General features: G+C 63.7%; 2 protein-coding genes across 4 annotated transcripts; both read left to right on the top strand.

The window, feature by feature from the left end:
• The first annotated feature begins 1,040 nt into the window (after window positions 1-1,040).
• Window positions 1,041-25,952, top strand: DLGAP3 (DLG associated protein 3). Of its 3 annotated transcripts, none has more exons than XM_062620677.1 (12): window positions 1,041-1,181; window positions 15,074-15,157; window positions 17,648-18,728; window positions 19,602-19,807; window positions 20,390-20,456; window positions 20,576-20,810; window positions 21,298-21,638; window positions 21,746-21,831; window positions 22,604-23,028; window positions 23,285-23,376; window positions 23,522-23,665; window positions 24,112-25,952. In XM_062620677.1, exons 3-12 carry the CDS (start codon window positions 17,706-17,708, stop codon window positions 24,328-24,330), a joined length of 2,838 nt encoding a protein of 945 aa, XP_062476661.1. In that variant the 5' UTR covers window positions 1,041-1,181; window positions 15,074-15,157; window positions 17,648-17,705; the 3' UTR covers window positions 24,331-25,952. The 3 variants fall into 3 exon arrangements, with proteins under 3 accessions (XP_062476661.1, XP_062476659.1, XP_062476660.1); XM_062620675.1 differs by having other exon boundaries at window positions 20,342-20,456; XM_062620676.1 differs by lacking the exon at window positions 1,041-1,181 and adding an exon at window positions 2,846-3,265 and having other exon boundaries at window positions 20,342-20,456.
• Window positions 25,953-26,658: 706 nt separating this feature from the next.
• Window positions 26,659-27,008, top strand: SMIM12 (small integral membrane protein 12). Its single transcript, XM_062620835.1, has one exon. The coding sequence runs from the start codon at window positions 26,730-26,732 to the stop codon at window positions 27,006-27,008; it is 279 nt and encodes a 92-aa protein (XP_062476819.1). The 5' UTR covers window positions 26,659-26,729.
• The last annotated feature ends 406 nt before the right edge of the window (window positions 27,009-27,414 follow it).

The raw sequence follows: 27,414 nt of genomic DNA, 5'->3' as shown, positions 1-27,414 counted from the left end.
TCCTGAGCGGGTGGGGGAGGCTCTGCAGAGCCGCAGCGCTGGGAGCAGGGCCTGGATGTGGCTTTGCTTTGCTGTCCCCATGGCCTGCTGCCCTCCTGCTGCCCCAGGCCACCGCAGGGAGACACTCCAGTCCCGCTGGATGGCTGATGGTGTGATTGCTGTGGCTGCCCCATCCCTGGCAGTGCTCAAGGCCAGGTTGGACACAGGGGCTTGGAGCAAGCTGCTCCAGTGGAAGGGGTCCCTGCCCGTGGCTGGGTTTGGAGCTGGAGGAGCTTTGAGGTCCCTTCCAACCAAACCATTCCATGATTCTAATGTTCTTGGATTCTACGATGAAAATCCCACTCCAGGCACTCGCATGGGCTGTGTCCCACCACGCTTGGGGCAGGGGCTCCCTCACACCACGGCGGCAGCTTCATGCCCAGTGTGACACCAGTGCCAGGCACGTGCCATGGCTCCCACCGCCGCACAGCAACGAATTAGCCAGGTTATTGTGCTGCTGCACTCCTAACCCACGCGTTGCCATTATTATTGGTGCTGTTGCTGTTATTATTGGTATTAGCAAATTGCACAGTGTGGTGCGAGGGGCCCCACGGGTGGGTGGCAGCCACCGGGCCCCCCGTCTGCAGCATCCTTGGGGCTGTCCCGGTTACCAGGGGCTGTCCTGGTACCCCCGCACATCCCGGGCAGGCCGAGTACCCCCAGGCACGGGTGAGTGGCGGGTCCGGGGTGCCCCCGCCGCCCCGGGGGCTGCTCACGGGTGGGTACCACCTCTCCCGGTAGCAGAACCCACGCCCCAAGCCCCGCCACCGGCATCTCCCGGCCTCTCCGCCGCCCCGTCCCGTCTCCCCCCTCCACGCCGCTCATCGGGGCCGGGGGGCCGGGGTACCGGGAGGCGGCGGCAGAGCGGCACCGGAGCCATCTTGAGCCGCCGCCGCCCGCTCTGACTCCCGGTGAAAATCCACCGCCGTGTCTTGGCTGCGCCGCGGCGGCGGCGGCCCCGCTCCGCTCCGCACCGCTCCGCGCCCATCCGCGCTGCACTGCGGGGCCGCCGCCACTCGCATGCTGCCGCCCGCCCCGCTCCCAACCGAGCCCCGCCGGGAGCAGCCGCGCCGGGAGCAGCCGGGCCGGGCCGTCGGGGAGCCGCCCGGCCGCGGACGGAGGATGTAGGCAGCGGGAGCGGGGTAAGAGCTGCGGTGCCCGGTGCGGCACCGACCCCGGGGGTGCCCAGCGCGGGGGGGATGTGGGGGGGTTCGGGTCTCCCCATCGGGGCACCGGGACGGGGACCCATCCATCCCCGCCGTGTGCTGCTGCGGGGGGAGCTGTCAAGATGGCTGGGGGCACCTCACCGGCACCGCGGTGCTCGGCTCAGGATCTGCCGGTGGGTTCGGGAGGAGGAGTGCGGGCATCCCCCGTCTCCTGCTGCGGGGGCCTTTGCGGCGGGGGCTGAAGATCTTGGTCCCTCCAGCTTCTTCCCCAGGAGGCGATGCCCGCCATCCCCAAGCATCCCCAAGCCATACAACAGCCATCTGGGCGCCCTCCCCCTATGGAGGGCTCTGGCCAGGGTTGGGCAGGCCCAGGACCCCTCCCCAGCTCCGTGGTCTCCCCTCTGGCCAGCCTGGGAGGCAGGGGGGGTTGGCACTGGGTGCAGGAGCCTCGTCCCAGCTGGGTCTGGGGCTGCCGGCGGGTGCTGGAGCATGGGCAGAGCTGTGGCTTTCACCGTGCATCCAGGCTCCATGGTAGAGCCCAGCCTGGCAGGCAAGGGTTGCGTTTTGGGGGCCTGGGTGTCTCTCTCTTGTCGCCTCCCTGGACGGCTGGGTTTTGTTGGAGGAGCCGATCTGGTCCCTCCACCCTGTGCCAAACCTGCAGAGCAAGTTGGCTCTGGGACCGCTTCATCTCCCTCCATCCCATGACATCCAGCCCTGCACGTCGCCTCCCTCGTGGGGTGCAGGGAGCCATGGGCACAGGGAGCTGTGGTGCCAGCAGTGGGTCCTTGCCTCGTCCTGGGGGTAGGCATGGAGCCCTGAGGGGGCAGGAGGGGACAGAGCTGGGCTGCTGGGTGCTGGTTACCCCTGTGGGTGTCTGGACTGGGAGCAGGTGGCCTCAGGTGGTGTAAATCAGGGCAGGATCCGGCCAGCAGCGCAGGTTCTCCTTTAGGAAATGGATGTAATTTCCCATCTCCTGGTGCTCCCACTGTCCTCCCGCATGCATCCATGGCTCCCAGCCCTTGGGCACCCTGTCTGCTGCTGGATGGAGTGTGGGGATGGCCACTGGGAGACCACAGGTTGGAAGGAGCACGTCAGCCCTTTCAAAGCATTATTCAAGCGCCAGCAGGGCTGACAGGGAGGAAAATCACCATCAAAGTGACTGTGGAGCATCTGAGCTGGAGGGACCCGCTTGGCTGTGGGGGTGGTGAGTGTATTGGTGCGGGGCTGCGTGGGCATGAGCTGCGTGTGGGGCTGCGCTGGGTGGTGTTACCGCACCGAGCTTGGGCTCCAGGAGCATCCCTGCTGTGGGAATGGTGCCCCATCCAGCCTGGGTGAGTCAGTGCTGAGCCCTCGGTGCCCAAACCTCCCTCCTGAGTGCCAGGGCTTGTGCCATGTGGGCCGGAGGAGCAGCCACCAGCACCCCAGCAGCCTTAGGCAAGGCTGGGGTTTACTGGGGGTCCTTCCTTCAGCCTCTCCATCACCAGCTCCGAGGCAGGGCCGTGCCAGGACCTGCAGGACGCAGAGCCCATGCAGGAGCCCCCAGGCCGGTGCAGTGCTGGTGTGTGGGTCTCCATGGGCCTGCCCACCCACGAAGGCAGGATCAGGCTCCACACTGAGGTCTTGTATCGAGCGGTGCTGCTGCGGCTGGGGCTGGGGCTCCAGATCCAGGTTTTGCAGACATTCCCATCTCCCTGACAAGCTGATCCAAAACCCCGGATCCCACCCAGCCAGAAATTTGGATCTGGAGCCAAAGGTGACTCTTGGCCCTTATTGCTGTCACGGGCGAAGGTAAAATGTGGATCTGAGCAGTGCCACGAGGAGCCTGGGTCCAGCTCAGGAGCTGAACGCGGGGCTTGTGCTCCTTCTGCCCATCACATCGGGTTTCCTGAAATAGCCTGTTGAAGAGCGGAGCCGGCAGGGACCGAATGAGAGGTCGCCAGGGGGGTGGGAGCCCCACCACGATCCTGGCTGCCTGCTTCAAGACGCTGGCAGCCAGCAATAATAGTAATGCACGGTGCCATTGCCGGCAGAGCGCAGCGCTGGAGAGCTAAGAATAGCTGGTGAGCCATGCCAGCAGCCGGGGGATGCGCGGGGAGGGCCGGGGGCCGGACGTGTCCCGGGGACATCCCGGTGATGGGATGGAGGTGGAAGCGCCTCCCTCACGGGGGGGGACATCCCTTTGGTGCAGGTGGCACGGGGCACGGCGGGGGACAGGGGACGGGGACACGTGCAGAGCGGTGCTTGGTGCTGCTGACCCCGCGTAGTGCCCATCAGCGTGGCCTTGGGGCTCTGCCAGCCCCGAGAACTGGGTGTAAAGCCAAAGTGGCTTCAGGGCTGCGGCTCTCTCAATGGCCCTATGATGCGCAGTCCCCCCATGAGCAGCAGCATGGTGGGACCGCCCCAGGGGCAAGGAAGGGGACAGGCTGTGAGCTCAGCACCCCACACTCACCTCCCCCAGGCTGGGCAGGATCGAGCCCCTTCTGCTCCCCCAAGCCAGGCAGGATTGGTCTCCTCCTGCTCCCCATGCCCAGCACCCAGCAGCTCATCCCCAGGGCCATATGGCACCGGCCCGGCCATACCGGGCATGCAGTGAAGCCGCAGGGAGGCTGGGTGCTCCCTGCCTCCATGGCGCTGGCACGTGGCAGCGGAGCAAGTGCCCATGAGATTAAGGAGAATTAATTAGTACTTGTTTCTGTGGGGCCAGGGGTGCTGAGGATGCTCAGTGTCCCCCTCCCTGTGCTCCTGTGTCAGTGCCCCCTGCATCCAGCTCCCTCTTCCCCAAATGCTGGAGCAGGAAGGAGCCACCACATGGGAGAAAGCTCCTCTTGGAGGAGGCTTCTCCTCGTCTTTGTCTGCTGCTGCCGGAGCAGGGAGCTGCTCTGTGGGTCCCTTTGATGCCACCCTGGTATCCCGGGGAGCAAGTGCCTCAGTGCCAGGGGACCCAAGTGGTGTTTGGAGCCTGAAACTTGGAAGAGCATCACCAGCACTCACAGACCATGCAGGGAGGGAGCCAAAAACACAGCCTGGTGCTGGTGGGCACGGGGACTGCCATGCAGAGATGCTGTGCTGGTGGTGCCGGCTGCTCTTGGCAAGCACCGAGTGCTGATGCTGCTTTCCTGGGGCTCATTCTGTGTTGTTCCCGGGGGGCTGGTGGGAGCTGGGCACCATGCCCCATCCTGGTGCAGTTCCACTGCAGCCAAGTGCTGGGTTTGGCTCCTTCCCCGGCACCAGGACCTGGTCGGCAGCGAGTTGTGGCTCTGAGCAAAGCCAGGGGATGCAAACACTTCCCAGCTCTGCCAAGCCCCAATTAATAGCCTGTGAATCATGATGCCATTGGAAGAGCAGATGTTTGCGGTGCGGTTGCCAGTGCTCTGTGTTTCACCAAGGGTTTGTTTGGCCTTAAACAGGCAGCTTCGGGCCCCGGGCAGTGGTAGGAGCCTCGCTCCCTGCCTGGCCTCTCCTCTGCAGGGCAAGGAGCTGTTTGGGCTGGGAATTAGCTGGAGTTTTTGGTGGGCAGAGCGGAGCGGGAGAACAGCCTGTCTGTGGGTGTGTGGGGGTGCAAGAGGACTGTGAGAGATGGAGGTACCAAATCCCGGAGTGATGCCCAGTGGGGGGCCTGCTGGTGTCCCATCCCTGGCACTGAGGGTCAAGGAGGGGCTGTGGTGGAACCAGGGGTTTGGGGATGATGGGGTTGTTAGTGGGGAAATGCTGCATGTGTTGGATGGGGATGTCCCTGCCATAGCAGTGCCAGCGATGGGTTCGGTGTTTCATGTCATGACGTTCATCTGCTCGGGGCTCTTCTGGACCCTCTCGGGGGGGGGGGGAGCTCAGGACAGCCCCACGCCGGGGTGCCAGTGGGTTTGCGGGTGTCGGGGAGCTGCACGTAGAAAACAGTGGAGGGTGTGGGGGGGTGTGGGGTGGGAAAGATGGGTCTGTGGGGCGCGGCGCGCAGAGGTGCAGCGGTGAGGAGCCGTGCGTCCCTGATCCACCCCTCATCCCTCATCCCTCATCCCTCATCCCTCATCCCTCATCCCTCATCCCTCACCCCTCATCCCTCATCCCTCATCCCTCATCCCTCACCCCTCATCCCTCATCCCTCACCCCTCATCCCACATCCCTCATCCCACATCCCTCATCCCTCACCCCTCATCCCTCATCCCTCATCCCTCATCCCTCATCCCTCATCCCTCATCCCTCACCCCTCATCCCACATCCCACATCCCTCATCCCTCACCCCTCATCCCTCATCCCTCCATCCGGTGGGCGGTGCGTGGGCAGCCCCTTCCCGGGGGCGCGTGGCTGCGCTCGGGGGTGTGTCCCCGGCGCGTGGGGACGCGGGATCCGCCACCGCCGCCTCGCCGCCAGCGGGACGGTGCCGGCGCGGGCCCCGGAGCGCGGCCGCGACCCCCGGGGGTGGTGCCGCGGAGGCCGCGGCATGGGCAGCCCGCAGGGATGCTGTAGGGAGGGAGCGCGTCCGGCCGCCGCCGCCGCCGCACTGCCCCGGTGCTCCCAGGCGGACCCGATGGCTTGAGCAGCCCGCGGCGCAGGGTGAGTGCGATGGTGCGGGCAGGAAAAGGGGGTGCCGGGTGGGATGGGAGCGGGGCCGCCTCCGCGCAGGGGGCTCCATGCCCCGCAGAGCCCCTCTCGTGCGAGAACCCCACTTTGTCCCCACCAGTGCCGGTGTAGCCGAGTCCCCCCCCGCCCCCAGCAGAGCGGGAGCCCCCCGGCAGCCTTTGGAGCTGCTCCTAACCCTTTCCTGCCCGAATCCTGCTCCTTGGCAGCCACCTCCTCGTCTCGGTGTGCAGCGTATGGCTCCCGGCCAGCCCTCGCCCAGACAAGCCTCGGCCCAGCCTCGGAGCACACGGAGCCGGGATGGGGAGCTCCCAGCCTCCCTCTCCTCCCCTTCCCTGCAGGGCTGCACTGGGCTAGGGGCTGCGCATGCTGGGGCCAGGGGCTGCGCTATGGGAGCAGGGCGCTCGGTGTGCTGGGGCTGTGAACGCTGGGGCTCCCAGGGTTGGAGCCCACGGGGAGCCCCGGCTCTGCCTGCCAGACGGCCCCGCTGCTGCGGAGCGGCACAGCCGGTGCCGACATCTGTGCTTCGAGCCCTGCCTGCGTTCAGTTCACTCCTTGGCACGGCTACAGTGACAGTTGGGTCCCTCTATCTCCCCATGGATTTCCCTCACCACCTTGCTCTCCGTGAGACCAACTGGTAATGGGCGGTGTGCTTTCTTGCAGGGGAAACTGAGGCAGAAGGGAGGGAAGTAGCAGAACCCTCTCCCAATTCCCACCCTCCTCAGGCTCCATCCCACGCCTCACCCTGGGTTGTTTTTTCCTGCCAAGTGCTGCCAAGAGCCCGAGGGAAGCAAAGGCGTCCTGGGACACAGCTCCCGGCCCCGTCTGCCTGGGGCCTGGAGCCGCCCGGCTCCTCCTGTCGCTGCTTGGCGCGTCCCTGGCCTGGGGCTGCTGCTGGGGCCATGGGGTTCATGCTGGTGATGGTGGTGGTGGCCGTGGTGGCAGTGGTGCTGATCCCCCCGTGATTACCCCACCTGTGATCACTCCATCACCCACTGCACGTCCCAACCTGCAGTACCGCTGCTCACGCTGAGGCTCGGGATCCCCCATCCCTGGGGATGACCCCGCCTGCCCCTGTCCCTTGATGTGCAGCAGCTCCAGACAGGGCTGGGCAAGCACGCCAGAGCCGTGCCCGCTGGTAATTGCCCCGCTGCACAGGTCAGACGAGGACGGGGCAGGGCACCCGGGGACACCTCCCAGGCCGGAGGGGTTGGGTGCTGCTGGCTCTGCGTGGTGGGCTCGGGGCAGCGGGCGCAGGGCAGTGCTGATGGGGATGCTGTGCCCACCCCGGAGCCGGGCACTGGTGGCAGAGCAGAATGCCAAGCCATGCAGATGAGGCTGCGGGAGCGGCTGATTGAAGGGCCCTGCCCCGCCTCGGAATTGCAATCAAATATGCAAATGGCTCCTGAGGAGGCTACTCAGGGCTATTAATAGCGGGGGTGAGGCTGGGAGGAAGCTGTGCTCCTTGGAAGGATGAGGCGCTGGCTCTGCTTGCCCCAGGCACCCACCTCCCCTCTGGAGGGTGACCCCCCCATGGACACCAGCTATGGCTTTGGCCACCGTGACCCTTTGCAGGGCGAGTGTTGCCTGCGTGTCTCCTGTGCAGTGCCAGTGGTGCTTGTGTCTGTGCAGAACAGCCAGGAAACCCCATGGACACCCCATGGCTGAAACTGCAGGGCTGAGGTTGCCCCCGTGGGAGTCAGACCTTAAACAAGGAGGAATTGGGTCCCTGGGGTGCTGCTGGGGGGTTACTGTGGCTTGGGCTGGTGGGGGGAGCTTAGCATCACCGTTTGGATGAAGGGTGGCAGGAGGGGACTGGGGAGGGGGCCTCCTGCCCCTAATCCTTCACTTTGTGCCTTCATCTCCCCTTCTCTTCTGGTTTCTTCCTGGTGCCATCAAGGCACAGGATGTCCCTCTCCTGCCAGCTCCAGTGGGAGCATGAGGAGGGCTCCCACTGTGGTGCTGGGGGGGTCCATGCTGTCCCCAGTGTCCCCACATGGGGGTCTTGGTGTATTTGGGCCCCCACTGCAGCCCACTCTGCCCTGTCTGATGGGGTTTGGGAGCTGGGAGCCACCTGACTTTGGAAAATGGTGTAAGTAAAGCTGGAGACAGCAGCAACTAATTATTTAAAATCTGAACCTGGCATAATTAGCCCAATTAACGGTCTCAGGTGACGTCTTCTTCCATCTGATAATGGCCTGAGGAAGAGGGGAATTAATTAACTCATCACTCTGACGTTTGTAGGTCACTGCTGGCTCCTTGTGCCCATCCGGGTGGGAACAGAGGTGGTTTGGGGGTACCCATCCCTCTCGGTGCAGGGGGTCTGTGCTTTGGGGTCTCATTGCAGGGAGGGGGGCTCTGGGTTAGCCCAGGCACCAGCCAGGGGTGATGGGGTGGGGGGAGATGCCGTAATCTGAGCCTTTGGTGATGGACGGGGCTCGGTGTCCCCTGGGAGCACCAGCAGCGCAGGTTCCTTGGTGGAAGATGCTGTAGGCCTTTAAGGTTGCTGTGGAAACGGTGCTGCTCGGTACCAGGAGGAGCCTCCTGCTTCCCAGGCAGGGCCCCCCCATCACTGCAGGAGGGGGACCCCCATTCCCTCTCCTGAGGCCCCACAGACCCCTCTGTCTGGGGAGGGATGTGGTGTCACAGCTGCGCCCATGCAGGTGGGTGGCATTGGGTGTGCAGCTGCCCATGGGCTGGGCCCCCTCCACCATGGACCCCCCAACCCCAGCCTGTCCTTGGCATGGCCGGTGGTGCCAGGCGGTGCCGCACATCCCTCCGGGGCACAGGGTGCGGAGCGGGCCGAGGCTGAGCCCACGGGCGGCTTGGTGAGGCCCCGGTGCTGCTCTCGGGTCTTGGAGTTTTAATGAGGTAAATGGTATGAAAAGCTCCATTTGCCCTAAATGCCCATCCCTGCGTGAAGCTGCTGCCGGCACAGCCCGGGTCCACCCCGGGGGCTGGGCTGGGGGCTATGGTGCTGGGCACACGCTCCCGGGCTGGGCACGTGGCAGCGGCAGGAGGAGGAGGGGGATGAAGGCGTTTTAGCACATTTGCAATCATTGCTCTCCTCCCCCCTCCAAGTTTACAGCTTACCTCAGCGGCTTATCAGCCTCCAATCTCATTAAATCAGGCAAATTGTAGCATCTGATATTTTATGGAGATGAAGGTGCGCGCCCAGACTCTATAATTATCAGCAAGGATGTATTTACAATACCTTGTTGCTAGTAAACAAAAAATAACTTCAGATCAAAGCGCTTTTACAGGGGAAATAAATCTGCTGGTAGAGCCCTGCTGCAGCACAGAGATGGCGGTGCCCGGGTGGGCATCACGGGCGGTGTCACACAGGGATGTCCCTGCTCCCACGCGGGGCCATGCGCTGGGGCCATCCCCATGCTGGTGCCCTGTGCCTGGCCCTCCCTTGCTGGCATCCTCGTTGGAACCCACCCCTCCAGCCAGGGATTTCCACCCTGGAGCCCTCCCCAGCGCCTCTGCTGACGCAGGACCGGGATTTATCGGCACGGGCGTGCGAGCGGCGGCGGGAGCGCTTTGCCCCCCGCTCTGTCCCCGCGCTGGCAGCGCTGCGGATTACCGATGCGCTGACGCTGGTTTATTGCTGCCTGAAGTGGATTTATCTGTGCGGCGGGGCCCGGGCTTGCTGCCGGTGTAAATCACTGCAGCGCGGTCAGCGTGAGCCGGAGCACGGTGCCTGCAGCCCATCGGGCTGGGGTGTTCCAGCCTTCCCAGGGGCGTTCAGGATGGGCTCCCTGCGGAGTCATGCGCTGCGCTGCTCAGCAGCAGGCACAGCCCCTTCTCTGGCTCAATCTCCTGCCCGCTGAAACAGGGATAAAATGGTGATAATGCTGCAGACGTCCTCTGGAAAGGGCTCTGAGGCAGATGAAAAGCCCTACTTAAGAGTGAGGCCATTATTATTAATAACTCAGAGCAAGGCTGTAAATTCAGCCGACACAGCTATTATGGGAAATGAACCTGCTCCTGTGCTGGATCCGAGCCTGCCCAGCGTGGGATGGGGACAGCGATGGGGACACGAGAGCAGGGCTGGCTGGGTTGTGTCTGCAGCCATTGGGGCAGCATGGCTGGAAAGGGCAACACCTCTTGACAGGCATTTGGTTCTCTGGGGTGGTTTCTCTGCTTTTTAGGAAGGCCGGAGGTGCGAGGGAAGGGACTCGGAGCAGGGGCCTCCCCCCAGCAGGAAACAAGGTGGCTGAGCTTTAATACAAGGCTGAGGCCTGGCCGAAACTCAGCACAGGGGTGACAGTGGCTCTCGGGATGGAGACTGGATGATGGAGCTCCATCAGCTCCACTGGCTGGAGCTGGTGGACCATGATGCTGTATGATGAGCAGGACCTGCTGTGACCTGCCTGGCACAGGCTGACTGTGCCCATTAAGGGAGCATCCATGGGCATATCGCATCCATGGGAATTTTGCACCTTGGCAAAGATTATATGAAAACAAAACCAAGTGCCAGCCCTCACCCGGCACCTGTAGCCAGGTCAGCAAGAGGCAAAGGGCTTCTGCAGCCCCTGCTCCATAGGGATAACTCCAGCTCTGGCATTGCCACCCCACTGTGGTGGGCAGCCCTGAGGCCGGTGGGATGCTGGTAGCCAGGATGGCAGCGCTGGGTGTGGGGCCGGGCAGGGGGTGCTGTGGGGTGCAGGGCTGTGGCCATGGGCTCATGGTGCTGCCTGCACCTGGCTTGGGAGCTTCTGCGGGGGAACGAGCTCTGATATAAATATCTTTGTGCTCAGCACACGACCTACTTTCCAGACAATGCCATTAGCCTCCCGACTCCCTCATTCATCTTCCACTGTCCTCCCCCAGCCCGCCCCGTGGCAGCACCCGCGCCGCTGCTGCGCTCCCAGCCATGGGGTGGTGAAGCAGGATGGGTGCCTGCCTTGGTGGCACCATAGGGACCCCCATGGTGGGGCTGGGGTCCTGTCCCAGTGGCTGGTGGGGGGCTCTTGCTGCCTGGCCCCTGCGCTGGCCTTGCAGGGGGTGTCTGGGTCCATTTTGGGGTTTCTCCACCCCGTCCTAGAGGGTGCTCAGCTCCATCATCCCTTCCTGCTGCCTGAAGGCCCATTCCCTGGCACAGCCCATGGCAAATGGCCTCATCCAGGGATAGCCTTGTTGGGGACATCCTTGCCAGGGCAGGGAGGGAGCACAGCAGAGCAGCAGCAGCCAAGTGTTGGCTCTGTGCTGGCCGATGGGCAGCGTGTGGGGACCAGGTTGCCTGAGTTGCCCAGAGCATCCCTGGCACTGGAGCCACACACGGTTCATCCCAGGGCGATCCCGAGGGAGCTCCCACATGGGGGCAGGAGCTGTGCTGCTCCTCTGGGGGGTTAGGGGCAGGTTGGGCAGAGAGTTCCTGGTGCTGCTGACAGCCCTGGAATCATTGTTCCCCTTAGAGCTGAAAATGCCTCCCTGGAGGCAGGGCAGCCCCGAGCCTGCTGCACAGCTCCCGTGCCCCTGGGGCTGAGCCCCCGCTCCTCCCCTGCAGCTGGAATTCAATATTCGATGTGCAGTGCTGGTAAATCCTGCAAATCTCTTCTCTCTGAGCTCTTGTCGCAGGAATATCAGTGCTGTAATCCCTGCGGGGGCCCATCCCGCAGCCCTGCACAGCTCCCCAGACCCTGCACGGGTCGCACACCGCGGAGATGTGCCATGGGTTAGTGGTGGCCTTGGCAATGCTCGGGTGAAAGTTGCGCTTGGTCATGTTAAAGGTCTTTCAATCCAGTTGATTCCATGATTCCATGACCACGCTTCCTTTTCCCCACGTCTTCCCATGAGATGCTTCAGAGGCTGGTGATGGAGCAGGACCCAGTGCCCATGGCAGAGAACCCCGTCACCCCCCTGCCTGCGCTGCCTGCTGTGAGGGCAGGCACTGTCCCCATGCTGTGTGTGATGGGGATGCCAGTGCCCAGCGTGGTCCCACCAGAGTGTTCCCCATCGCTTGTGTCCCCCCCTCACCCTGTCCCCCCCTCGCTCTGCCCTGTGTGGGGGCTGCGCTAAGAGCATTGTGCAGAATTATGTATTTAAATATTTAGGTTTTCATCAGCTTTGCAAATTAAGCCCATCCATTAAAGCAGCAGTTTGGGTCCCCCGCTGGTGAGTGGGGACTGTGCTGTGTACCGTGTACCCACCCCAGCCCTGTCCCTGAGGGGCCCCATGCGTGGGATGCAGCCTGGGAATGGGGCACAATGGCCCAGAGCATCCCTACCAGCACAGGGACCAATGGTTCTGCTTCCTCACCATTCCCAGGTCCTGCTTGTTGGAAATCCTGGCCCCTGCGTCCCTGCTGCAAGAAGAACCGTGGGATGGGATGGGAATGGGATGGTGTTGCAAAGGGAACTGGTGGGGGTGGGTGTTACTTGAGCAGCAATGGGCCGAGATCGTCACTGCTGCTGTGCTTGGTGCTAACGCCGTGCTGCCCTGAGCTCCCAAAGCAGCTTTGGAGTGATCCCTGGCTTAAGTCATTACACCATGTGTCTGGGGATGTAAGTGGCTTTTTAAGCCCAGGCAGCACGGCCCGTCCTGCCCATGGAGCAGGAAGAAATGGCCCAGCCTGAGGCATGCATGGCGGGGCTGCCATGGGGCCCAGATGCCTGGAAAAGGCCCTCTGATGGGGCAGGTCTAAGTCTTGGGGATGTCAGGAGCCCACTGCCCGCCTGGGGCTTTGATGGGCACTGGAGCAAGGTGTCCAGCAGGGATGCAGGCACAGCCCCAGGGCGAGCGTGGTGCAGGGGGATGCCTCTGCTCATCCCTTCCCTTTGCTGCAGGTGAGCATTGGGCACGTTGGTTTGGTGTCAGCTCCCTGTCCCATGGGGCTCCCTGGGGTCACCTGCATGTCCCCCCCTTCCCAAGCACTGGAGGGGCACTGGGGGAGCCTGCTGGCTGCTGCTGGCCCCTGGCAGCATGGGCAGATGTCGAGTGCATCCATGGGAGGAAAGCTGTCCATGGGCATAACCGGTGATGGGTGCTGATGCGTGCAGTGCAGTGCCCATGAACGCTGCACCAGCTGGAGTGGGATGGGGTATCCAGGGCCTTGCTTGGCCTGGGGGTCCCTCCAAGGTGGTCTCCCAACCCAGTTGGCTTCTGCTATTTGGGCTGTGGGGTCTCACCTCTGGCAGTCGGTCCCATGTGTCGTGTCCCAGCTCCCATGGGCAGGATGAGCATCGCTGCAGGGCTGATGGGGCTGGAGGTGCAGCTCACCCTGCCACCCCTGCCTCTGCTTGCCCCCACCCATGGGTGTTGGCATCTGCCATCTCTTTCCTTCTAAGCCAACTTCACTGTGGGCTGTGGCTGCTGGCCCCATCCTCTCGTACAGGGCTTTTGAGGAAGTGGCTCTTCCATCAAGATCCAGGTTTGGGCTTTGTAGGGGTGCAGCACCAGGCTCCCTTCTGCACTGGCTCTGTCCTGGCAGCTCTGAGATGCTTTGGCTCTCCAGGACACCACAGAGCGTGGCTCTTGCCCTGGGGACATTGGTGCTGGGGTGTCCGGGCTGGGCTCTGCATGTGGGTTGGATGAAGGGGTCCTGCTCCCTGCAGCAGCAGCAGCAGCCGGAGGCACGTGCGCTGTGCCAGGGAGTCCCGGTGCTGGCGGCCGTGCGGGATCCCTGGCAGCTGGGGCGCGTCGTGGCCGTATTTCCTCGCTCTGCTCCAGGAGTAATTGCTCAGATGGGGATTTGGGGCAACTCCCATCCCTCTCCCGGCATGGTAATGAGTGAAGAAGACTCAAAGACAAATGGCTCATTAAGAAGCAGTGCTGCATTGCAGGATTTTTCATCCCACCAACCGCTGCATCAGCAGAGGCAGCACCTCTCACGCTCGCTCTCCCCACCCCTGGAGAAGGATCTGCCAGGCAGCCAGTGCCAAAATTGATCTTGTGCTTAATAACCTGATAACCTCCCCTCCTGCCCGACGGCCTGTCCTCAGCATCCCGGTGCACGGAGGCAGCGCTGGCTTGAGCCTGGGGGCGCTGGTTTGGTACCTGGGAAGTGCCCAGTGAGGAGCGATGTGTGGGGAAAGGGCTGAGCACCGGGGTGCCAGGGTCCCCCCAGGCCGGCTCCAGCAGCCTCAGTAAACGCTTCTTGCCCCACTCACCTCCTCAAGTCCTCAGCGGGTATTTGCCCTTCATGACTTCCCCAGCATCTTGCCTTATCCCTTATTGCCAGCGGCACCCGGTCAGTTCCTGCCCCTCGCAACCCTCCCAGCTGCAGCCCGCTCGGTTTTCTTCTCTTAGCAGGAATTGGGTTTGATTTCAGGATTGCACTGAGCGTGTTTGCTGTGATCTTTGCACCCTGCTCCCTCCCCTTGCCCTGGCCAGCCCTTACCCAGGTTCCTGGGGTAGCAAACCTCACCCTAAGCACTCTTCCTGCCTGACGTGACTAATGAGCCACCAGCGAGCTGCTTGCAGCTAATTCAACTTCTAAGAAAATAATGACTCGGTGCCGAATTTTGTGCTAAATTAGGCAATTTCTCACTAAGCCCCTCTCATTTTATACTTTTTTTCCAGGCTGAGTAAATTTTACTAATACAGCCTAATACCAGAGCAATTAGTAATAAAATAAAATGTTTGCTTTCCACAACCCGCCTCGCTGACAATGAGCTGGGGCAAAGTCAATAGATTACGAGCGCGGTGGACAGGACCTGGCGATATTCCCTATGTATTTTCTTCCCATGACTGTAGTTCAGCTCCGCTCAGCTCCTAAGTGGGAAAAGCACTTCAGGGCTCTTTCCTTTCCCCCAGGCTCCAGCCCGTGTGCGGTGCCGGGCGCTCACGCTGCGCGTTTGTTCTCTCCTGCTTTCATCCCTGGCCACAAAGCCCCGCAGCAGGACCCGCGCTGCCAAAACCTTGTGCTAATTTGAAAGCAGAGCGGGCCGAGCTCGCGCCTCTGCCGGGCCAGCGGCTGGGATAAGATCCCTTTGCTCCCACCGGAGAGCCGGGGTGGCGGGAGGAGGCTGTGTGGAGCATATGGCTGGATGCGGAGCAAAGCAAAGGCGATGGCGAGGCGGCCGCTGGGCCAGCTCTGGCTCCCGCTGGCAGGGAATTGCATAAGAGGATGGGGCTGGGGATGGTTTTGGGCTAAGCTGGGCAAAACACGTGGCAGCGGCCGTGCTTGTCGCTGCTGGTGCAGGCAGCGCCGGTGCGGGGTGGCCTCCGGGGAGCGGGGAAGGCTGGGCTGTGTTAAAATGCACAGGGAGTGGGGTCAGGCTGGTTCTGGGGAGGAGCAGCCTTGCTCTTCCTCCCTGGGCTTCATCCCCCTTGTCTTGCTCCCCCAGAGCCTGCTGCCCCCAGGAGATCCAGTGTGGAGGAGCCATCGGTGGCTGGGGCAATGAGGACAGCATCCCCCTGAGCGCAGGGCGGTAAGTACCACTGATGGGCTTCCCCAGGAGCCTGGCACATGCTGCCCATGGAGTAGGGGGTCAGGACCCCCAGGTATGGGTCCATCAACCCCAGCTCTTGGGGTTTGACCTGGAAATGTTGGAAAACCCAGCCTAGCCCTGTGCCAGGGCGGTTTGATGGACCCAGATGTTGTGGTGGGGGTTTGCTCTCCCATCACCTCCCTACTGCTAATCCTGAAGCTGGAGGAAGGCTGGGGGGCCCTGGCTGCCACAGGCTCCTGCCCCATGTCCCTGGGCCCAGTGCGTTGCTGTCTCTAAGGCAGAGACCTCACTGGGTGGCTGCTGGGAAGCAGAGCCACCTCTGCCAAGCGCTCCTATGGGAAATCAAGCAGGAGGCTGGATTTCAGCGTGGCTGGGGGCTACAGGCCCTTCTCCTCCCTGTGCTGACCCTTGTGGTGGGGAGAGACGTGTAGGGAGCAGATGTCAGAGGGGAGGTGGCAGTGGGGAATCGCCGGTGGGAGTTTCTCCAGGCTTTGGGTGCAATAAAGGCAAGGAGTGAGTTATCTGTAATGGTAATTATGCTCTTCCAGTTTATCCTAGCACATAATCATGTGGGCGGTAGGTTCCCACTGGTGGTAATTACCCTGGTGTTAAAAGGCACAAAATTCAGCCAGGCTGGGTTTGCCCCCCCCCCCCCCCCCCCCTTTTTGAGCCTGTGTTTTGGTGGCACAAATCCCTTCCTTCCCAAGAGATGTGCAGTGTGAGTGGCCTGCAGTGGGACACGGATCTGGCTGGATCCCCCTGTCCCACGTGGCAGCCTCCTGCCTGCACTGCCCATGCTGGACAGGACAGAGGAGCAAGCTTGATGGCTTTTCTTCCCTCTTCAAGTTTCAATGGGTTTGGGGACCCTGAGCCACGCTGCTCTGCTGAGATCCACACCATTGCTCCCAGCCCCTTCCCCATCCCCAGGTTGCCCACAGAGGAGGCACCAGTTGGTCCCTGGCCAGGGCTCTGGTGCTCGCGTGGCTTTGGTGAGCTGGTTCTGGCCTGGATGCAGCATCCTTCACCATGGCTCGTCCCCATCCTCTGCCGTCTCCTGCTCCGCCGGTGGCTGTGGGATTGCTGTGTCAGGGCCCAGCTTTGTTTAGCTCCTGCCCTTGCTGCACACAAAGCCCCGCCGCACTCGTGCTGATGGCTGCTCCACTGTTTTGACTCCTTCTCCCTGCTGCAGCAGCAATATTTGGATCACCTGAGAGCTTCCCTCCCCGAGCACATGATGGCTCAGCCTGCGGCGGTGGGGGAGAGCCGGGAGCCTGTTTCTGTCTGTCCATCCTGGCTCGGTCCCTGGCAGCAGCTCTCTCGGGAGGCTGCAGCATCCTTTGGTTAAGACGCAGCAATTAGGGAGCCTCGTTAGAGCTGGAGCACGAGTGGGAGGGCAGGGGGAGACGCACAGGACCGAGCACCCAGCCTTGGAGCCTGGAAGGAAGGAAGGAGGTGGTGGAGGCTTATTAGGGCAGATGTGATCCCCAGGCACTGCTGCATCCTGTCTGCTGCTTGCCAACACACACTGCACCTCCCACCCTGTGACCATCAGGGGCCTCCAGGCCTTTTCCCCTCCTGGGTTTCCTGGTGTCCCTCTGATCCCCATGTGTCAGACAGACCCCATGTGCATGGGGACCACCCCATGGTCACCTTTCGCATCCCACAGTCACCTTTTCCTGCAGTCAGTCTTGGATACGGGCTGCCCACAGCACCCTGCCTGCCTGTGATAACAAGATCATTAACAATGTCTGTTAATTAGCTGAGCTACACTGGGGAATAAGTAATTTCCTCATTGACAGTCATACCAAAGGCTCAGCCTTTGAGGACCATAAGGAAAACAAACCTCTGTGGGTGCACACAGCTCCAGTGCCCCCAAGGCCAGCCTGGCTCAACACCATCCATCGCTGTGGGGATGCCCACACGCAGCTGAGCCATCTCCGCTCCCTGCATCTCCATCCGTGGGGGCTGGAAGGGCGGTGGGGGCTGGTGGGGCAGACACTTGTGGGTCTCCCTCCGCGGCTGGGCACGGTGCAGGGAGGATGGGCTGGATGGAGACGTCAGAGCGCGGCTCCCCCGCGCCCCGCGGCAGCTCATTAACGGCTCCGTGAATCGCAACGGCTGAAAATCCCAGCCAGAACCATCTCCTCGTGGAGAAACACTTCATAATATTTGGTGTCGGAGAAGAAAACAAGTTTCTGATGATGGCAGCGTGTCCTCCCTCGCCGTCTGCAGGCCCGTGCTGCCTGCGGCGCTGCTGGCGGCGCCTTCTCCTTCCCGCTGCCGGCACCGTGCCCCCCTTGCCCCACGCAGAACCAGGTTTCTGGCATTCCAGGGGCTCATCCAGGGCCAGATCCTGCCCTGGGAGCTTCCCAGCCCTCTCAGTCCATTCCCATGGGGGAGCCGCAGCGTTTTCCTGGCGGTGGGGTGCAGGGGGGGAGTGTGACGCTGTGTCTGTCCCTATCCCCGCAGATGAGCCCGCAGGGACAGCCCTGCAGGATGCCGAAGCTATGGGGCGGGTGCTGACACCATGAAGGGCTACCATGGGGAGCGTAGCCAGGTACAGCCCTCCTCCGGCCACCGCTGCCGCTGCGTCCCAGAGGACTGCCAGCATCCCGCCGACTTCATCCAGCACGGCCCCGAGGCCCGGCCGCCGTACCCCATCAGCCCCAGCGAGCCGTGTTCCTTGGAGCATCCCTACTGCCCGGCGCGGAGCCCCGGCGCGGCCAGCGAGTGCCCGGGCGGGCCCTTGAGTGAGCTGCCCTCGGCCAGCGCCAGCAGCACCTTCCCGAGGATGCACCACGCGCAGCAGCCCTACGACTCCTGCGACGAATGCATGGCGACAGCAGCCCACCCCGCCAGCAAGATCAACCGCCTGCCCCCCACGCTGCTGGACCAGTTCGAGAAGCAGCTCCCGCTGCACCACGACGGCTTCCACACCCTGCAGTACCCGCGGGCCGGCGGCGCCGAGCCCCGCAGCGAGAGCCCCAGCCGCATCCGCCACCTCGTCCACTCCGTCCAGAAGCTCTTCGCCAAGTCCCACTCCCTGGAGGCACCGGCCAAGCGGGAATACAACGGTGCCAAGATGGACGGCCGCGGGGACGGCTACCACCACCATCACCATCACCACCACCATCACCACCACCAGTCCCGCCACGGCAAGCGCAGCAAGAGCAAGGACCGCAAGGTGGACTCCCGGCACCGGTCCAAGATGATGGGCTGGTGGAGCTCCGACGACAACCTGGACAGCGACAGCAGCTACATGGTGTCCGGCCGGCACGCTGCCGACCAGGGCACCCAGTACTGCGTGGACGCTCCCGAAAGTGCCTTCAGAGACTTGACCTTGAAGAGTCTAAAAGGCGGCGGGGAAGGAAAATGCCTGGCTTGTGCCGGCATGTCCATGTCTCTGGACGGCCAGACAGTCAAGAGGAGCGCCTGGCACACCATGACCGTCAGCCAGGCACGGGAAGCCTACCCCAGCGCCGGCAGCACCGAGAAGACCTTGATGCTTCAGGAATCAAAGGCCAAAGACCGAGCGTACCAGTACCTGCAGGTGAGGGCTGCGCAGGAGCTGCCACCCCAGGGGCTGTGGCTGGTGATGCCGTGGGGGGAGCCAGGGCTGGGACCTTCCACCCCAGCACCCCAGGGCCCTGTGGGGATGCTCCAGCTCTGCTCCATGTCCTGCGTTGGTCCCTGCTGTCCCCCATCTGCCTCCTGTCCTGTACCTGATGGATTTGGGGCTCTGCTGGCTCGGTGGCCCCTCCTCTGCTCCCTCCTTGTGGCTTTTATCCTGCTTGTGCCTGGCTGGGTGCCACCCCCTGCCTCGTCACCGGGTCCCTTCTAGGTCACCCCCCTTCCAATTAAAATCTAATTAACTTTTCTCTTCCTTTCCCGGGGGAAGGAGACAGGGATTGGCAACGCCGCGCTGGGCAGGGGAGGCGGGTGGCTGGGGCCCCTCTCTGCCAGTAGCGGGGGCATCTGGGCAGGGGGCCGGCCCCACTGCCCTCCCCATGGGGCTCGGGGGACACCGTCCCCCTGCCACAGCCCGGTAAGGACCCCGTGGTGCTGGCGGGACCAGCGGCTGGTGGCTGTGCTGGCATGGGTGGGATTTGGCCCAGCCGTGTCTGTCGGGGGGGCTGCGAGGTGGGAAAGGCTGCGTTGTCCCATGTTTCAGGAATGGGACTGGGCACAGGGAGCTGTAGCTGCTGGGCAGACTCAGCTCTCTGGATTTAGGGGTCTCTGAGAGCAGTGGGGTGCTGTGGGGAGGGCAGGGGAGTTGTGCCAGTGCAGGCGCCAGCCGTGTGTTTGGGCCATGCATGCACGCCGGGGCACAGGATGGCACGGACCATGTGGCAGGCACGGGGCTTGGCATCCCGGCCACGGGGCAGCAGCCGCTGCATCTTCTCACGCTTGCCTCCCGCTCCAGGTGCCCCAGGACGAGTGGAGCGGGTACCCGGCGGTGGGCAAGGACGGGGAGATTCCCTGCCGGCGGATGCGCAGCGGCAGCTACATCAAGGCCATGGGCGACGAGGACAGCGCCGACTCGGACATCAGCGCCAAAGTATTGCCCAGGGCGGCCACGCGGCGAGACAGCTACCGCCGCTCCTCCAGCGCCGACCAGGCCAGGACCAAGTAAGGGCTGTCACCTCCCAGAGCCATCTCAGCGCTGCGGGCAGCAGCGGGGCCATGGGCTGGAGCTCCCTGGGAGGATGAGCAGCATCATCCTTGCTTACAGCCCAGGGCAGCGGTGCTGAGCCCTGCCCCTGAGCTGTGGCTGCCCTCGGTGGGTGCTGGGCTTTGGGGTGGGACCTGCTGCTGCAGACACATCAGAGGCTGGGGAAAGAGGCACGTTCAAGAGATGACTGAAACGTGCCCAGTCCTGGAGGCGCATTCAAAAGGAGAAGACTGGGACATGCCCCAGTCCTGGAGGGTGGCAGGCTGGCTCCTTGTCCCCATTCCCACTGCCTGGAGCAGGCACATACCTCCCCATCAGTTTTGCGCTTCTGGGAGATGGCTCCATACCGCCAAGACAGCATTTTGGGGCAGTGAGGAGTGGGGACAGTGGTGGTGGCCATAGCGAGCATCACTACGGCTGCGTTTCCAAATGCTCTGCTTGAACTTGTTGCTTTTGGTGCGATCCCTTCTATTCCCACTGTCTCTCATTAGGTTTGCAAGTAGGCACTATTCTGATTCATATATCTGTAACTGTCCCAGCTGCTGCACGCCACCGCGAATGCTCCCGCGGGGACAGAGCTACGGGCGCTCCTTCACCACCGGCCAGGTACGGTCCCCGTGCCGCGGGCAGTGCTGGGGCAGGGAGGTGTAGGTGTTCCCCATAGCGTCTCCCGCCCCGCTCGGCCCCACCTCAGCACCCCCGGCCTCACCCGCTGCTCTCCCCAGATCAACGACGAGCTCAACCACCAGTTCGAAGCCGTCTGCGAGTCGGTGTTTGGTGAGGTGGAGTCTCAGGCCGTGGAGGCGCTGGATCTGCCCGGCTGCTTCCGCATGCGGAGCCACAGCTACCTGCGGGCCATCCAGGCCGGCTGCTCCCAGGACGACGACTGCCTCTCGCTCTTCTCCATGTCGGCCCCCGCCGGGCCGTCCATCACCAGCAGCATCCTGAAGCCCAGCACTTGTGAGTCCCGGGAGGTGGTGAGGGCTTGGTCGTGCGAGGGACCCCCACGTCTCCCTGCCTTCATCTGGGAACATGCCAGGGGATGCTGATGTCCCCAGTCCTGCCCCAGCCCCGTACAGCCCTGGCACAGGGTGCGAGCATGCTGCTCGTGGCTCAGTCCTGGTCGGGGGGCTGCTCTGTGCCCCCAGCACCCATCTGTTGTTCCCTCTATCCCTCCACTTCCATCCCCATCTCTGCCCCTTGCGGGTGCTGTGGGAGCATGGCCAGCGTGGGCTTGGGGTGGTTTCCAGTGGGGATAAACAGGCCAAAAAGCCCCCCTGAGCTCCATGCTGGATCTCATCCACCTGAGGTTTGCACCTGGTGGGTTCATGAGCCCCCCGCTGTGGGAGGAGGTGGGCGCCGTTCCCGGGGCCCCTGTTCGTGGCGGGAAATGAGCAAGTGTCTGTGTTTTCACGGTCCTTTTCATCCTGCGCCTCTCCCACAACAGCCTTCAGTTACAGAAAAGCTCCACCTCCCATCCCTCCAGGAACCAAAGCCAAGCCCCTCATCTCCGTCACGGCGCAGAGCAGCACCGAGTCTGCCCATGAGAGCTACCTGCCCGGCGAGGCCACGCGCGGCTCCGCATGGTCCAAAGACTCTGCGGCCCGCTGCAACTCGGCCGAGAGCCTGGACACCTCCAAGGTGACGTCCGTGGCCCTCGACCTGCCTCCGGTCCAGCCCCGTGCTGCTCCCAAGCCCTCCACACTCATCATCAAGGCCATCCCCGGCCGGGAGGAGCTGCGGAGCTTGGCTCGGCAGAGGAAGTGGCGTCCCTCCATCGGTGTCCAGGTGGGATTTGCTCCTCCCTGTGGGCTCCAAGCTGGCTCTGAGCCTGCCTGAGTGGCATGGGCCATAGCGAGCTGCCGTACCAGCACCCTCCCTCTGTCCCCCGTCAGGTTGAGGCCATCTCCGACTCGGATACAGAGAGCCGGAGCCAGAGGGAATTCCACTCCATTGGGGTGCAGGTGGAGGAGGACAAAAGGTACCGCGCGACAAGGCTGGGCTGAGACCTGCCACACTCACTGCACTGTGGGTCCCTAAGCAGCACACTCCATCACTGCCCCACAGCAGCTGTACATTCTCTCCTCTGGCTAAGACCCTCAGAGCTCATCAGTGTCCCCATCTTGGGCAGGATCTGTCCTCCCTTTGCCCTTGTACCTCACTGCCTGCTCCCCTCCCCGTGCTCGGGTCCCTTTTGCTGGGGCTCAGCCTTGAGATTTGCACACATGACAGCTTTGGGCTTTCCTGCAGCTAAACATGACATTTTGGCTGGGTTGGGAATGCCGAGTGGCAGGACCTGCTCGGCCTGCGGGAAGGGAGCTCCTGCAATGTGCCCACGCAGCCTGGTGCATGCTCCTCCATCGTTGGTCCAGCGCTGGTAGCCATGGAAACGGGCTAAGAGCAGAAGAGATAAGGGACCAGCAGGTTGTGGCTGCTCAGAGCTGTTCCTATGGCCCCAAATACTCCAGGATTCACACTGATACTGGAATCCCCAGCCCCACTGTGGCTGTGGGCATCCCTCACTCTACCCCTGCACATCACGGTAACCAGAGAGGGAACGGAGCAGTGGCGCTGCCCTTGTTGGCTGCGGCTGCTGAGAGCCATTCCCATGGCCCCAGATGCTCCAGGATCCAGACTGATCCCAGCATCCCCATCCCCATCATGCCTGTGGGAATCCCTGCCCAGCAGCGTGACGGGGAACCGGGGCTGTCCCTCTTGGCTGCGGGGTCCCCATGCGCTCCTGCTCTCCGCAGGCGAGCGCGCTTCAAGCGCTCCAACAGCGTGACGGCGGGCGTGCAGGCGGACCTGGAGCTCGAGGGCTTCACCGGCCTGGCCGTGGCCACCGAGGACAAAGCGCTGCAGTTCGGGCGCCCCTTCCAGCGGCATTCCTCGGAGCCCGAGACCGGCCGGCAGTACGCGGTGTACAAGACGGTGCACACGCAGGGGCAGTGGGCGTACCGGGAGGACTATCAGCTGCAGTACGACACGGTGGAGGTGCCCCGGCGGGATGCCTGGATGGAAAGGGGCTCCCGCAGCCTTCCCGACTCCGGACGTGCCTCCCCCTGCCACCGCGATGGGGAATGGTTCATCAAGCTGCTGCAGGCGGAGGTGGAGAAGATGGAGGGCTGGTGCCAGCAGATGGAGAGGGAGGCTGAGGACTATGACCTGCCGGAGGAGAGTGAGTCTGAGGGGGTTGCGGGGTCAGGAGACACTGGGACCACCTTGGGACCACTTTAGCCTTGGCAGGGGAGATGCTCCAAAGAGGTTGAGTGGGGACGAGAAACACCAGGAAACCCTTTGGGATTAGTGGGGTCTGGAGGAGGGAAGAGATGCCCAATGGGTTAGCGAGGTGCAAGGGGGTGCAGGTCCCCCCCATAAGGGGACAGGCTCTGTGCCCCATCGGAGTGATGACTGTCTGCTCTCCCCCCTGCCAGTCCTGGAGAAGATCCGGAGCGCCGTGGGCAGCGCCCAGCTCCTCATGTCCCAGAAGGTGCAGCAGTTTTACCGCCTCTGCCAGCAGAACATGGTGAGTGCCAGGCAGTGGTGCCATGGGGTCAGCCATGGCCAGTGGGAAAGGGACTTGGTAATGCCATGGGGACAGAGATCCCCCAGCAGCGAGGCGGTGGGACGATGTCCCACAGGGTGGTGCGGATGACACTCTGTCCCCACAGGATCCCAACGCATTCCCTGTGCCCACCTTCCAAGACCTGGCCGGCTTCTGGGACCTCCTGCAGCTCCCTATTGAGGACGTCAGCATGAAGTTCGCAGAGCTCCTGCAGCTCAAGGCCAACGGCTGGAAGATTGTGGAGCCCAAGGTAAGGGCAGGGCTCTGCTGCGGGTACTCATCCCCCGTCACCTCTCCCTACCTCCTCCTCCTCCTCAAGCATATCTGCACCCAAAACACCACTGCTTTCCTGGGCTGCTGCAGGGGACTGCTCTTAGCAAACACTTGGAAAACAGAGCTGGAAAACACGAGGATAAAGAAGGGGCAGTTTCCCTGCCATGGGCTCGCTGGGTGTTTCTGGGCAGCGCTGCCCGCGTAGGGACAGGCAGGGTCTTGGCACGGGCAGGAACCTCCACACCAGTGCAGGCAGATGAAAGGACGTGCACCTTGGTGTGCAGGGGGGTTTGTGGGGCCGTCTCACCATGGCTTTGGCACCCACCATGCACGGGGGCGTCTCAGACGCCTGCTGCCTGTGCCGAGCTCACCGGGGTGCCCGTTCCCGGAGATCCCATCCTGAAGCCGCTGTTGTCTGTGCAGGAGGAGAAGAAGGTGCCTCCCCCGATACCAAAGAAGCCGCCGCGCTCCAGGGTGCACCCGGTGAAGGAGCGCTCCCTGGACTCGGTGGACCGGCAGCGGCAGGAGGCCCGCAAGCGCCTCCTGGCAGCCAAGCGCGCTGCCTCCTTCCGCCAGAGCTCGGCCACCGAGAGCGCGGACAGCATCGAGATCTACATCCCCGAGGCGCAGACCCGGCTCTGACCGCAGCCTCCGCTTTTCTACCCGGACTGGACGGCGCGGCCGTAGCTCACTGTGACGGGGGCCGCGGGGACACCCTGGGGCAGCTCTTGGCCCCGCTCACAGCTTCTCTCTTTTCTATCTTAGACCTTTCGTGGATCCGACGGCGGGGGAACACAAGCCCGGTTCTGCCCCGTCCCATTGCCCCCCCTGCCCGCATGCCCCTGCCAGCCTCTCCCGGGGTCCGGGGCTCTCCCTCCCTCTGCCCTCCCTGGGGCCATGTCCCAGCTCTCTGTCCCCTTCCCACCCTTCCTGCACCCCCCTCCCCAGCCTGTGCCCCCACTGAAAGAGAGGTGACCCCCAGCCTCCGGCCTCCCGGGCTGGAGGGGAGGGGGCTGCAGGCAGGCCCCCCCAGCCTCTCTGTATTCAGTGCAATCCCCCCAAACCCAGTGGGGACGGGACCCCCAGCCCCACCAGCACCAGGCTTTGGGATGTGGCAGGGACACAGGGATCCTTTGCGCTGCCCCTGCCTGCCTCCAGCTCAGGTGCCACGGGGGACCCAGGGTTCCTTCCCTATATACATCTATAACTATAACCTGAGGAATAAAACAGAAACTCCCCATGCCCAGCGCTGTGTTCTGCCTGGCGGGATGGACCAGAGCAGCAGGAGCCCCCGGACACTGCCCCGCTTCCCTCGCACGGAGCATCGCGATGCGCTTCTCCCGTTCCTGCTCAGCCCTCCTTCCCCATCCGTCTGTCCCTCCATCCGTCCGTCCTTCCCTCCTGCCAGCCTGGAGTCTGGGAGCACCTCTGCAGCGCGGCAATAGCCAGGGATGGGGGATACGGTCCCCCTGTGCCTTGCCACCAATGGGAGCCACTTGCCAGCGTGTGAGTGAGGTGGTGGTGATGGGGAGACCCGCTTGTGGTGCCAGGGACTGCCGTGGCTCTGCCGGTGGGTTGGATGGGAGCATGGACATGACCAGCAGCTGCCGCTTGAGCGTGGGGCTGATGGAGATCTCCCTGATGGGTCACCCCTTCTCCCACGGGATGGGACACTCCAAGACGCGGCTGCCATGTGCTTGGTGCCCCCTGGTCCCTCTCTAAGCATCCTGTCCCCCCCCAGTGTCCCTTTTGGTGGCAGAAGAGGGGAGGACCCCATCCCAGTCCCTCACCCTGCCACACAGCATCACCAGCCACTCCCAGGCAGGGCCGGCAGGTGCCGGGAGCTCCTGAAATCCATGGCCAAACGTCTCCCAGGGCCCTGGGGCAGGGCAGCAGGATCGGAGGCAGCTGGGGGGGGTTGTGCATCTTGTGCCCCCCATATACCAGGAGGGGGCCAGGGCCAAGCACGGGGGTCCCTTGCTCCAGGGGCTTCTGCCGGTGTTGAGCACCTCTGGGACGGCAGCGCCCACTCAGCCACCCAAAGCCCTTTCCCTCCCTGCGCCCTCCCGCACCCTGGATTTAGGGATGAGCCCGGGAAGGGCTCGCTCGCCCCGGCCAGCGCCGTGCAGTGACCGTGACACGTGGCTCCCTTTTTACTGTACCGAACCGAACCGAACCGCCGCAGTTAATAAAGATGACTTTGGTTACTCCGGGCCAGCGGCCGCCTCCCCGCGGGGACACGGCCGGCACCGGGCTCGCCTTTCCCCCGTCTACTGCCCCTTCGTGTCGGGGGGGTGGGAGCTGATCTCGCCGTGGGGCAGCTGGGGGGTGCCTGCAGGGCATCCCATGGGGCTCTCCCTGCGGGTACTTGCATGGATCTCCCCATGGGTTTCTCCCTGTGGCTCTCTCCCCCTGTGAGTTTATCCCCATGGGTGTCTCCCCATGATCCTCCCTGGGGGTCTTTCCCCATAGATCACCTCTTGGGGTCTCCCAGTGTCTTTCTCCACTGTGTGTCTCTCCCCGTGTGTCTCTCCCCGTGGGTCTCTCCATGTGGGTCTCCCTGTGGCTCTCCCACGGGTCTTTTGCTGTGTGTCTCGCCCATGGTTCCCTCCCGTGGATCTCCCCATGGATCTCCCTATGGATTTCCCCATGGATCTCCCCGGTTCTCCCCCTCGCTCCTCTCTCGGGGCGGCCTCAGCCGGGGCCGTTCCTCCAGCACCGCGCTGTCCGCCAGGGGGCAGCACCGCCCCGCAGGGGGGCCCAGCCGGGCCCTTGTTGTCTCTGACCGGAAGAGGCGGGCGGCGGCGGCGGCCGGGCCGAGGTGAGCGGGGCCTCCCGGGGCTGGCTCCGGCTCCGGCTCCGGCTCCGGCAGTCCCCGGGGTCCCGGCGCGGTCCGGGCGGGCCCGAGCCCCTGCGGGTCAGTGCGGAGGTACCGGTGCGGCCTTGTCCCGCCGGCGCCTCGCAGCCGCGGGAGGGCCCGGTCCCGGTCCCGGTCCGTGACCGCCGCGTTCCGCCCCCGAGGCGGGCGCAGCCCCCGCGCCATGTGGGCCGTGCTGTGGGCGGCCGTGCGCTCCAAGGCGCCGTACGTCACCTTCCCGGTGGCCTTCGTGGTGGGGCTGGTGGGCTACCACCTGGAGCGGGCCCTCCGCGGGGACCCGGCGCCCGCGGCCGAGGACGAGAAGAGCATCTCGGAGCAGCGGGAGGAGCGCGCGCTGCGGGAGATCGCGGGCAAGGACCTGACCAAGGTGGTGAGCCTGAAGGACAAGCTGGAGTTCGCCCCCCGCGCCGTGCTCAACAGGAACCGCCCCGAAAAGAGCTGATGCGGGCGAACGGGAGCCCGGCAGTGACTGCCCCGGGGCTGCGGCCCACAGCGCCGGGCTGGGGACTCCCCGGCACCGTCCACACCCCCTGGCCTGCACCGTGCCTGGGCAGCGCGCTGTGCCCATCGCTGCGGTAACACCACCCCCTCCCCGCAACCCTCCAGAGGGTCGGGGGTTGCCTCCAGACACAGCACCCAGACCTCCTGTGGGGCAGGGTGGGCGGGGAGCCGTGCTCTGGAGGTGGAACCTGGCTGCAGCTCTCAGCCTGTCCCAGCCCCCGAAGCACAAAACCCGCTGGGCCTGGTTTCACCCACGTCTCTTTAGGTTTGGTTTCTTCCGTGGTGTGAGGATAGAAGAAGCAAGGCCCTGAGTGACACGGGGCTGGGGTCAGGCTTCAGGAGGACCT

The sequence above is a fragment of the Pezoporus occidentalis genome, unplaced genomic scaffold (assembly GCF_034315485.1).
Source record: "Pezoporus occidentalis ecotype Australia unplaced genomic scaffold, CSIRO_AGI_Poc_V1 ctg223, whole genome shotgun sequence".
In the NCBI taxonomy this organism is placed as follows: Eukaryota; Metazoa; Chordata; class Aves; order Psittaciformes; family Psittacidae; genus Pezoporus; species Pezoporus occidentalis.
Note: the sequence above shows the minus strand (reverse complement) of the source record. Positions and strands in the feature narration are given on the sequence as shown.